The sequence below is a fragment of the Chiloscyllium plagiosum genome, chromosome 2 (assembly GCF_004010195.1).
Source record: "Chiloscyllium plagiosum isolate BGI_BamShark_2017 chromosome 2, ASM401019v2, whole genome shotgun sequence".
Lineage (NCBI taxonomy): Eukaryota > Metazoa > Chordata > Chondrichthyes > Orectolobiformes > Hemiscylliidae > Chiloscyllium > Chiloscyllium plagiosum.
In genome coordinates this window covers 88,904,382-88,914,786 of record NC_057711.1, presented here as the reverse complement: position 1 = coordinate 88,914,786, position 10,405 = coordinate 88,904,382, and the positions used below count along the sequence as shown (strand labels likewise).

The 10,405-nt window shown below is 37.2% G+C and overlaps 1 protein-coding gene across 5 annotated transcripts in view; it reads left to right on the top strand.

Moving 5' to 3' along the window:
* The window catches only part of LOC122561732 (SHC-transforming protein 3-like), a 238,672-nt gene extending 233,468 nt beyond the window's left edge, over positions 1 to 5,204 (top strand). For all 5 annotated transcript variants that reach the window (XM_043713837.1, XM_043713847.1, XM_043713828.1 and 2 more), the window contains one exon: positions 3,382 to 5,204. In XM_043713837.1, coding sequence (XP_043569772.1) covers positions 3,382 to 3,537 — 156 coding nt within the window. In that variant the 3' untranslated portion in view covers positions 3,538 to 5,204. The remainder of the gene's footprint in view (positions 1 to 3,381) is intronic.
* Positions 5,205 to 10,405: the final 5,201 nt, after the last annotated feature.

Below are 10,405 nucleotides of genomic sequence, written 5' to 3'. Positions count from 1 at the left end.
ATGAACGCTGATACACCATAGGCCTTCTTACAAGCTCTATCCACCTGAGTGGCAACTTTCAAAGATCTATGAACATAGACCCCAAGATCCCTCTGTTCCTCCACCTCACTAAGAACCCTACCGTTAACCCTGTATTCCGCATTCTTATTTGTTTTTCCAAAATGGACAACCTCACACTTGGCAGGGTTGAACTCCATCTGCCACTCCTCAGCCCAGCTCTTGTATCCAGCATTGGCACATTTCTGATGCTGTTTTACCTTCCACCCTCAGATCTAGGAAGATCAGATTTGACCTGGTGCAGAGTCTTCACCCCATTAGCAACTCTGTTGGAGTTGCACGAGGGGTGGTCCTAATATCAGATAGGAACTAGGAAAGTTTGGTGTCTAGTATGCTTGCCTTTATTGGTCAGTGAATTGAGTACAGGAGTTGGGAGGCCATGTTATGGTTGTACAGGATATTGGTTAGGTCACTTTTGGACTACTGTGAGCAATCCTTGTCTCCCTGCTACAGGAAGGATGTTGTGAACCTTGAAATGGTTCAGAAAACATTTCCAAGCATATTGCCGGGTTGGAGGATTTGAGCTATAGGGAGACTGAGGATATTTTCCCTGGAGTGGCAGAGGCTGAGGGGTGATCTTATAGAGATCTATAAAATCATGAAGGGCTTGGATAGGGTGAATAGCCGAGGTCTTTTCCCCAGGGTGGGCATGTCCTGAACTAGAGGCCATAGGTTTAAGGTGAGAGGGAAAAATTTAAAAGTGACCTAGGGGCAACTTTTTCACATAGAGAATGACGCGTGTATGGAATGAATTGCTTGAGGAAGTGGTGGACGTTGGTACAATTACAGCATTTAAAAGGTATTTGCATGGATATATGAATAGGAAGCGTTTAAAGGGATATGGGCCAAATGCTGTCAAATGGGACTAGATTTATTTAGGATATCTGTTCGACATGGACAAGTTGAACTAAAGGGTCTGTTTCCATACTGTAGAGCTGTATGACTGTATGACTCTAATGAAGCTGTAGGCTGTTTCTTTAAGTCTGCCATCAAAATTTAGTTTGCTGTTTCTGTGCCAGACCATTGGATGATGGGTGGTACGAGGCTGTGGGGGATATGTTTTGAACCCCAAAGTCCAACAGCTCTGTAGCATGAGTGAATCACCCAGTGAAGAAAGGATAAGAGCAAGAGCTGGTTAATTTAAACTTTTCCCATGATCCTTATTGCCAGTTCTTTTAATGCCTTGGTGGTATGCAGAGATAATAGACACTGTGAATACACCACTACCTTGCGTACTCACCTCTGTCTGTGCAAGAGCTTTTTCACAATGATTATAAAATATCTGCTGTCATGCTTGCAACAGCTAGCCTCTGAGAGGATCCAGATTCTCTCACTCTTTCCTTTTCCCTCTCTCTCTCTTTCTCTCACTTTCTTGCTCTAAATCGCCTCACCCAGACTCAATCCATCATATGTAGTGGCAGCAATAGTTAACAGATGCACATAAGCAAACATCAAACAATTGATTCCTACAGTCAAGCCAAGGATTAATTTAGGGTGGGCCTTCTGTCCCCATCGAGGTCAAATCCTCATCTGAGAGTTGCTGACCATCAAATCGTTTCCAGCACCCTACTGCTAACATTGGCATTGAGAGCTGGTAGTGCAACAGTCCTTGAGGTTTGCATGTTGTGGAGCCTAAACGAAAGTTGAGTTAGGGTCTTGATGGGACAAGGCTGGCGATTGTCAAGGTTCAAAAGAGGAGAACCCACAGCGAAAGACTTGCAGAGTCCTCAAATGAACGCAGGAGGATCTGAAAGCAGGCCTACAACACCCTGAGGCTTCCCCTGCCACAGATAGGATACTGTATTGGTGGGAGAAGGCCATTAAATGGCCAATAATTAACCTCCTAACAGCCTCAATTGGCACCTGACTGATTCAGCAATACGGCACCTCCTCTGGTAAAATTGGAGCAGGAGAGCCTAGATAGTAACCAAATTGTTAAATTTTATGTCACCTTCTACTTGTTCATCAAATAGCGTGTGCAGTAACTGGAGAATCTAATTCTGTCCTTTATATAATCCTGACAATGTTTGAAGATCTAATAGATGTAAGCACTTTAAGGCATTATTACCTTTTCTACAGTTAACACTTTCATTGTAGATACATGCAAAATAATTTACCAGCGTCTTTGTGAAAGGAATTTTAAAATTTTGTAAACCTTTTCTATGTCATTCTGAAGTAATTGTTAGCAGATTGGTACCAGTCTTCTTTAATGTTAATGTTCTTCAATAACTTACCAATTGCACACTTTCATTTTTAGAACTTCTTTTCAAAAATACCCAGAATAAAAGGATAAATGCATTCTCTTTTTGATTGTAGTAGTTCTTACATACAATTATTTTGACTACTCTCAACCCAGTTCTTTATATATCTACAGGACCTTTGGGTGCTTCCTCAAATGTTGGAAATTGGGAGGGTGGGGGTTGCTACTTGAGGAGGTATACAGCTGAGATGGAAAATTGACTATTATGCTGGAATAAGAGGAGGTCTTATGAGCTGGAGCTAAACAGTGTTGTTCTGCATTTGGTTATGCTTCTCCTGGATTGTATGTATCTGATACTGACATTAACTAAAAGAAGTGGAAGCACATCCCAATCTCTATAATACTTCATATACCAGTAAACACTTTCTAAAATTTCAAGGTGGAATTATTCTTTAAAAAACTTCACTGTAACTACTTTAATTACAAAATGAGGTGAAATTAAATTATTAAGTCACAATGATGCCTCTTCTGTCACTATAAAAATTTGTTCTGTAAATTGTATCATCCAAGTTACTGAATGTAAAATGCATGTTCGTACAGGTCATGCAATTAACATTTCGATTTGATTTACATTTACTCAAAGTTTTGAACTGAATTTGTTTTAAAAAATTGAAAATGCACTGTGACACCCTCAAGTCTGGAAATCTACTGTTCAGACTCACTGGTTGACTGGAAGATTTTTGATTAGACTCTCAACATTTCATACATCATTTTAGTAGAGAATGTTTGGAATGAAAACTTGGAAGTAAAGATATTTTATATGGAGATACATTGGATAATAAGATAATTTTTATAACTGCTTCATAATGTTTGATCAGTGTTTCACATTTAAGATATATATTTACATCTATAGGGTTATTAGACATTCAATAATTTTATAATCTAGAAAATTTCAAAATCCAGAAATGATTTGGTCCCAAGCATTCTGGACTGGAGTGGTGACAGTATGTTTAAATTAAATATAGTTAATTAAATTAAACCGTAGTCCTGTGTGGGAAATATAAAAAGTCTACTTGGTATTTTCTTATCCTAAACTTTTCTTTTTTTATTGTTTATTTATAAAGGTTCGGACTAAAGATCATATATTTGAAAGCATTAGCCATCTTATCTACCATCACCGTGACAGCAATTTGCCTATAGTCTCTGCTGGAAGTGAACTGTGTCTGAAGCAATCAGTTGAGAGAAAGCAATGTTTGCCAGAGACAGTTGTGCGATTTTAATAACCTGGTGGAAATTGTTACTCCCTGGCATATTATTTTGTGGAACCAAGGAGAAGAATCTCTGAAATTTGCGATAACTGTCTGATTTATGTGAATTGATATTGTGTGGCTCAAAACAAACAGGGATTTATTTAAATATTTAATGAAAAAGATTGAGTTGTGAGAAAGGTGTTGTGAAGATGTTTTATGCTCTGTGTTTCAACTTGAATCATTATATTTCTAAGAGATATTAAATCATTTACTCTTGTATAGATTGAAATGCTGATACCTAGCACATGGTGCCGAAATTATATTTTATGATTTTTTTCTTGATGTCTTCACCTGGAACATTTTACTACAGAAGCACAATATTTAAAAGGAAGATATTTAACCTAAATGACTTTAGTTGCAGCTACTATTTTAAGGAACAACAGTCTTTTAGAAAAAGAATCAAAATCTTCAAATAGCTATCTGGTGATAAAACTGACATAGATGGTATAGTTTATTTTGTTTTTGAAGATTGTAAAGGAAACTCTATTGACAATGTGTTTTATGATTCTGTTGTTTTTATCTGAGAAATGAAGAACATGTGAACTATAATGATAGAGTGCTATTGATAAGTGGTTATTACACAGGAATTTCACTATGAATGTTTTTCATTTACTTGCAGACCATTTTAACTCTTTTGAGTACAAAGTGCTTTTGCACATTCATATATAATTGATATTGGTATGAAATGAACATAATGTAAATTTTAAATGCAGCTGATGAAAATAATAATATATTAAACATTTTATTGATGAGATTTATCTGGTTTATTGTGTGGTTGGATTTAGAGAAGTTGTTTATTGCTCAGAGATTTAAATCAAACAGAATCAACCACATATAGTATAAATTAAGTTATTTAAAAACAATTCTTGAATTTGTAATTATTTTATTCTGTGAATTGAATGAATGTTAGTTTTCTCATTGTTGTAAATTGTAAGTAACAGAGCATTTTGATGTAATAAACATACAAAACAATTTTCAAGATATTTGCTTAGCAGCAAGTCCTATTTAGCTTATTGAAAGCTTATATAAAATACGCACAAAGCCTGCAATAGATTAGTTCTTTATTGAAATCAATTGGAAGGCTTAAAATGTAAGAAAATAATGCTTAAACTAGCAGTTGTTATTGGTTGGGATAGCTTTCCTCATTAAATTACAGTACCAAATCCATTGCTACCAACCACTGACACTTTGATAAGTGTGATAGAAGGCAAGAAATTATTGGCTATTTTTTAATACTATAATCAACTTCATTGAAAATTACCATCAAGCTTAGCACAAATGTGAAATCAATGCCCACAATCCGGCATTGTTGTCTTCATATTTAACTTCTAAAATTCTAGTGTTTTGCTTCCTTCAGAGTTCATCATTATTCAGTGAAGTGAGGGTCAATGCAACAATTTTAAAGCAAAATAGTTGGTGAATTTAGGAGAGTTAATTTTAAAAGTTCTACCAGGCAACACTGAATCTCCAGCTCTGCTATAAAAATGTGCCTTTTGATCAGGTAGTTGTGCGTATCTCAGAGGCTGCTGTTTTGAATATAAATAAATTGCAACATTTTTTTCATAAACTATGTTTACATTTGTATTTGTTGATTATTAAAATACTGTATGACTATTGGCAATAAAACAACAATTTACGTGGCATCTTGTGTTTTTCCTATGGAACTTTCATTAAAATAATTCATCCAATATGAAAATTTTACATAAACTATTAACATTTGGTAATGGCATCCTGTGCATTAGCTAAGCAGTGCTGTTGGTGAGAGAAAACTAGGAATCCTAGAAACTGAAATAAACGCAAAAGTTGCTACAAGTTCATAGCAAGCCTTTCATTATCTAATGCAGTGTTTGGCTTTTCCCAAGGGGTTATTAAATTTGTATCCCAGCTTTGTATAGCATTTACTTCAATTGTACTTATACCTCATTCAAATTTTGACAACATTAACAATTTTAAATTTTAATTTTATAACCAGTTGTTTATTCAGTTTCTCAAAAATACATGATGATCAGTATTAAAGTGATAGATCAAGCTCTTGACTTGTATATGTAAAAACAATCTAAAAATATATCTCATTAGAATATACTATTTGCTAAGGCTATAAAAAATATTGATGAATTTTAGAAAGCTTGAAGTAATGGCTTTGCGGCAATACTAACATTAATTACTGCCCCCTCAGTCTATACTTGATCACCAGTAAAGTGATGGAACTGTCATCAACTTATCAAGTGTTATCAAGCAGCACCTGCTCAGCAATAACCTGTTCGGTGATGCCCAGTTTGGGTTCCACCAGGGCCACTCAGCTCCTGACCTCATTTACAGCCTTGGTTCAAACATGGACAAAAGAGCTGAATCCCAGAGGTCGGGTGAGATGGCAGCCCTTGACATAAAGACTGCATTTGACTGTGATATCAAGGAGCCCTAGCAAAACTGGAATCGATGGATTTCAGGGGATATATCTCTGGTAGTTGGAGTCACACCTGACACAGAGGAAGATGGTCGTGGTTGTTGGAGGTCAGTCATCTCAGCTCCAGGACATTTTTGCTGGAGTTCCTCAGGATAGTGTCCTAGGCCCAACCATCTTCAGCTGCCTCATCAATGACCTTCCTTCCATATAAGATCAGAAGTGGGGATGTTCGCCGATGATTGCACAAATGTTCAGCCCATTTGTGACTCCTCAGATACTGAAGCGGTCCATCTTCAAATGTAATAAGATCTGGACAATGTCCAAGCTTGGACTGACAAGTGGCAAGTAACATTCATGCCACACAAATGCCAGGCTATGACCATCACCAATAAGAGACAAACTAAAAACCACCCCTTGACATTCAGTGTTACCATCACTGAGTCCTCCACTATCAACATTCTGGGAGGCTTCATTGATCAGAAACTCAACTGGATTCACCACATAAATGCAATCACTATAAGAGCAGGTCAGAGGCTAGAAATACTGCAGCAAATACTGCAGTCCCCCTGACTCCCCAAAGCCTGTCCACCATCTACAAGGCATATGTCAGGAGTGTGATGGAATACTCCCCACTTGCCTGGATGAGTGCAGCTCCAACAGCACTCAAGAAACTTAACCCCAAACAAAGCAGCCCACTTGGTTGGCACTGTTTCCATAAGCATCCATCCCCTCTACCACCAACGCTCAGTAGCAGCAGTGTGTACTATCTACAAGATGCACTACAGAAATTCACCAAAGATCCTCAGACAACAACTTCCAAACCCATGACCACTTCCATCTAGAAGGATAAGGCAGCAGATATATGGGAACACCATCACTTTCAAGTACCCCTCCAAGCTACTCACCATCCTGACTCAGCTCTATGTTCCTTCACTGTCACTGGATCAAAATCCTGGAATTCCCTCCCTAATGACATTGTGAGTCAATCCACAGCAGATAGACTGCAGCAGTTCAAGATGGCAGCTCACCACTACCTTCTCAAGGGCAACTATGGATGGGCGATAAATGCTGGCCAGCCAGCAATGTCCACATTCCACAAAATGGATAAATGTTTTTAAAAAATTAAGTTAATAGCCTAACATAATGTAGGCTATTACATGGTAATGTTTTGGAAACAGATGGAAATGGCTGCTGGCAAAATTTGGTAAGGTTTTGTGAGATAGGTTCAAAGGAAAAGTGAAATTAAATTACTTCTCCTCATGAGTTTGATCAAATTTTCCCTGTGACAGATACGTGGTATGTGTTGTGCAATGAATAAATGATAAACACAATAATTTTACATAGGTGTAAGCAAATCTCCTACTGTGTTGCCCAGTTTATTTAGTAAATGGACACACCTGGAGTCATGCAATAGCTTCTTCATTTGCTGAGTTTAAGCTGATTAGTCTGCCACATAATCTGGAGAGAGTACATTCTTCAGTAATGCGCATCATTGTTTGTGTCTCTCCAGAAGCACATGAAGGACTTTGCATTGAGGGCCCGGCAGTTGAAGGTTAGCTGCACAGCTAGGACCATTCTGATTTTTAGTAGCCCAAAGCCTGTCTTTTGACAGATTATCACAAAGGACATCTAATGTATGTACTGTACTTAAGTGTTTAGAAGCCACTGATATTACAGAAGATAAAGGTTATTACAAAAGATATAAGCTCACGTACTCGGTTAATGTATTGGAATGGAAAGAAGACTGACTTACTAACAAGAAACAGAAACTGGTTCCAAATGTGTAATCTTCTGAATGGTAAGATATAACAAGTAGTGTGGCACAAGGATCAGGGCTGAGACCTCAACTTCTTACCAATGATATTAATGATATAAATGTCTTCATGAAAAGACCAAAGGCATGGCTGCTAAATGTGCTAATGACAGAAAGCTAGGTAGAAGAATAGGTTGTGAATATGATATAAGGAAACCTCCAAGAGATATTGATGAGTTAAATGATGGGCAAATATCTGTCAAATCAAGAATAATGCCAGGAGAAATATAAAGGAAGAACATTATCTAAATAGAGATCGCAAAGCTTTGAAAAGTAAGCAGATCTGGGGTCCTATTGCATGAATCATGAATTGTAAAATGTAGGTACAGAAAGTAATTAAGAAAGCTAATAGACTATTAAAATATTGTGAGGAAAATTAAGCACAACAGTGAAGACATTAACAGGTGTATAGGGCATTGGTGAGACTACATATGAATTACTGTGTATTATGTAACGAAACATCTAAATGCATTGGAAGCAATTCAAGGAAAGATTTATTAGAATATTATCTTGATTCAGCAGATTCTTATGAGGAAAGGTTGGCCTGTATCTGCTGAAGAGTGAAAGGTGATTTTTTTGAAACAGACAAGATCCTCAACAAGTCATGATAAAGTGGCTGTGTAAAGAATATTTCCTCTTGTGGGAGAATCTAGAAACGGTTCAAAATAAGGGTACTTGTATTTAAGTAAGAAATTAGGAGATTTTATTTCTCATAGACAGCTGTTAGAATCTGGAAGGAGTGTTAATACTTTCAAGGCAGAGATGGATAGATTCTTGTTTAGAAAGAAAATGAAAGATTGTCAGGTGGGAGGTGGGAATGTGGAAGAATCAGATCAGCCACACTGGAAAAGAGGCTCAAGAGACTGAATGGCCTAGTGTCACTCCTAATTTGTATGTTTGCATATTCTAACTAGCAAGTTAATTCATGAAGCAGGGTTGGGCCTAAGTACTGCCCTGAGGCTGAGATGATTAATCTTCAACAATCATTACCATCTTCATTTGTCCTAGGTTTGACTCTAATCATGCTTCGACATGCTACCACAATTTGACAGATGATGTAAGGTATATGATAAAACATTCTAAGGACAACATTAGACACACTATATAATTTTTACAGCTTCAACTCTTTAAGCAATAAAAACTCCTGAGATGGAGCTCCAAGGAAAGGTCTTGGAAAGTCCACCTGATATTCATGAATTTCTGTTGACTGAATTGTTTAATTTATCTTCCTTTACAACCCTGTTTGCACTTTTACTACATCATATAGATAATGGAAGGTTATTCATAACTCCCATTATCTCCAGTCACTACCATTATTCACTCTGACCACAACTTCACCCTTCAATCATCATGACTACCCATGTCAACCATCATTGCTACCAAACCCTATAGCAACATCTAACTGTTCCATACATGATCACTTGTCGCCATGTTTTGGGATAGAAATTGTTAATGTGATTAATGTATGAGAATGGCCCCAAAGCTCGTAGTTCAACAGAAAACACAGCAATTATTCTTTCTTACTGATCTTTAGATCTAATATGCAGTCATTGACAAGTTTAATCCCCTATTCTCTCAACTTGCTCCACTATTGAAATGTACTAACTTAATGGTATAATTGTTACATTTTTTTAAAAGTCTAGGTCATTACTCTGTATGTACAACAAAACATCTTCTTCAGCCCACTAGATGGCAACATAAGATCCAAACTATTCTGATACACCATGCAATACAACACCCAAACAGCGAGATACAGAGCAGAAATTTTCCAGGCTTTAAGCAATGTAGGCCATGATGAGAAAGTTGGAAAAAAAGTGAAATGACAAAGTCAGATGCCAACATCAAGAAAAGGATTTCCAAATGGCCCTTTAAGGTTTATTTGGCAACTTCTGAACCTATCCAATAAGCAACAAATACATTTCTTCCATGTATCTGTATCTCATTTATAGCAAATCTCACCTTGTTTCTACGTAATGCACCATTTCCCCTCCTCAGTCCTTAAGCAAATACACAACACAAATTACAACTGAAAGTCAGAATGATTACCTGTATCACAGCTCATTGATTGCTTCTCTGGGCCTTCATCCAATTCGTTGAACTAGGTCATTGAGGGAATCGCGATGGTGAAAGGGTGATGTAAGGGTGATATCTCACACTACATAAGAGGGAAATGGGATCTGAAGGAAGGTGGGCTTATCCAAATCCAATACATTCTATCTTCATTTTGAAGAGCATAATTGGTCAATTCATAAAGCCATGGCTCAGAGGATAAATTAAAGGATTAATAGTAAAATATAGGGGCTGCATGGACTTGGGGAGAGTTTGAAAGGTCATTGGGATGAAGGGACGGCAACACAAAAGATAATATAAGAAAAAGAGGGATGATCACTGCTTGTCTCAGGCAAAGCCCTCAAATCAATCACCAAGCACATGAAACTAGATCAACCTTGCACCAAACTATTTTGGGTATAATAAACTCCATTCTTTGACCTAGGTCCTCATTTCCTTTTGGTATTCTGTATGTCTAGAAACTGAACTGGACCAGCTTATGAACACTGGCCTCAAGTGCAAGACAGAATAAAAACCAAAAGAATTGCGGACACTGTAAATCAGAAACAAAA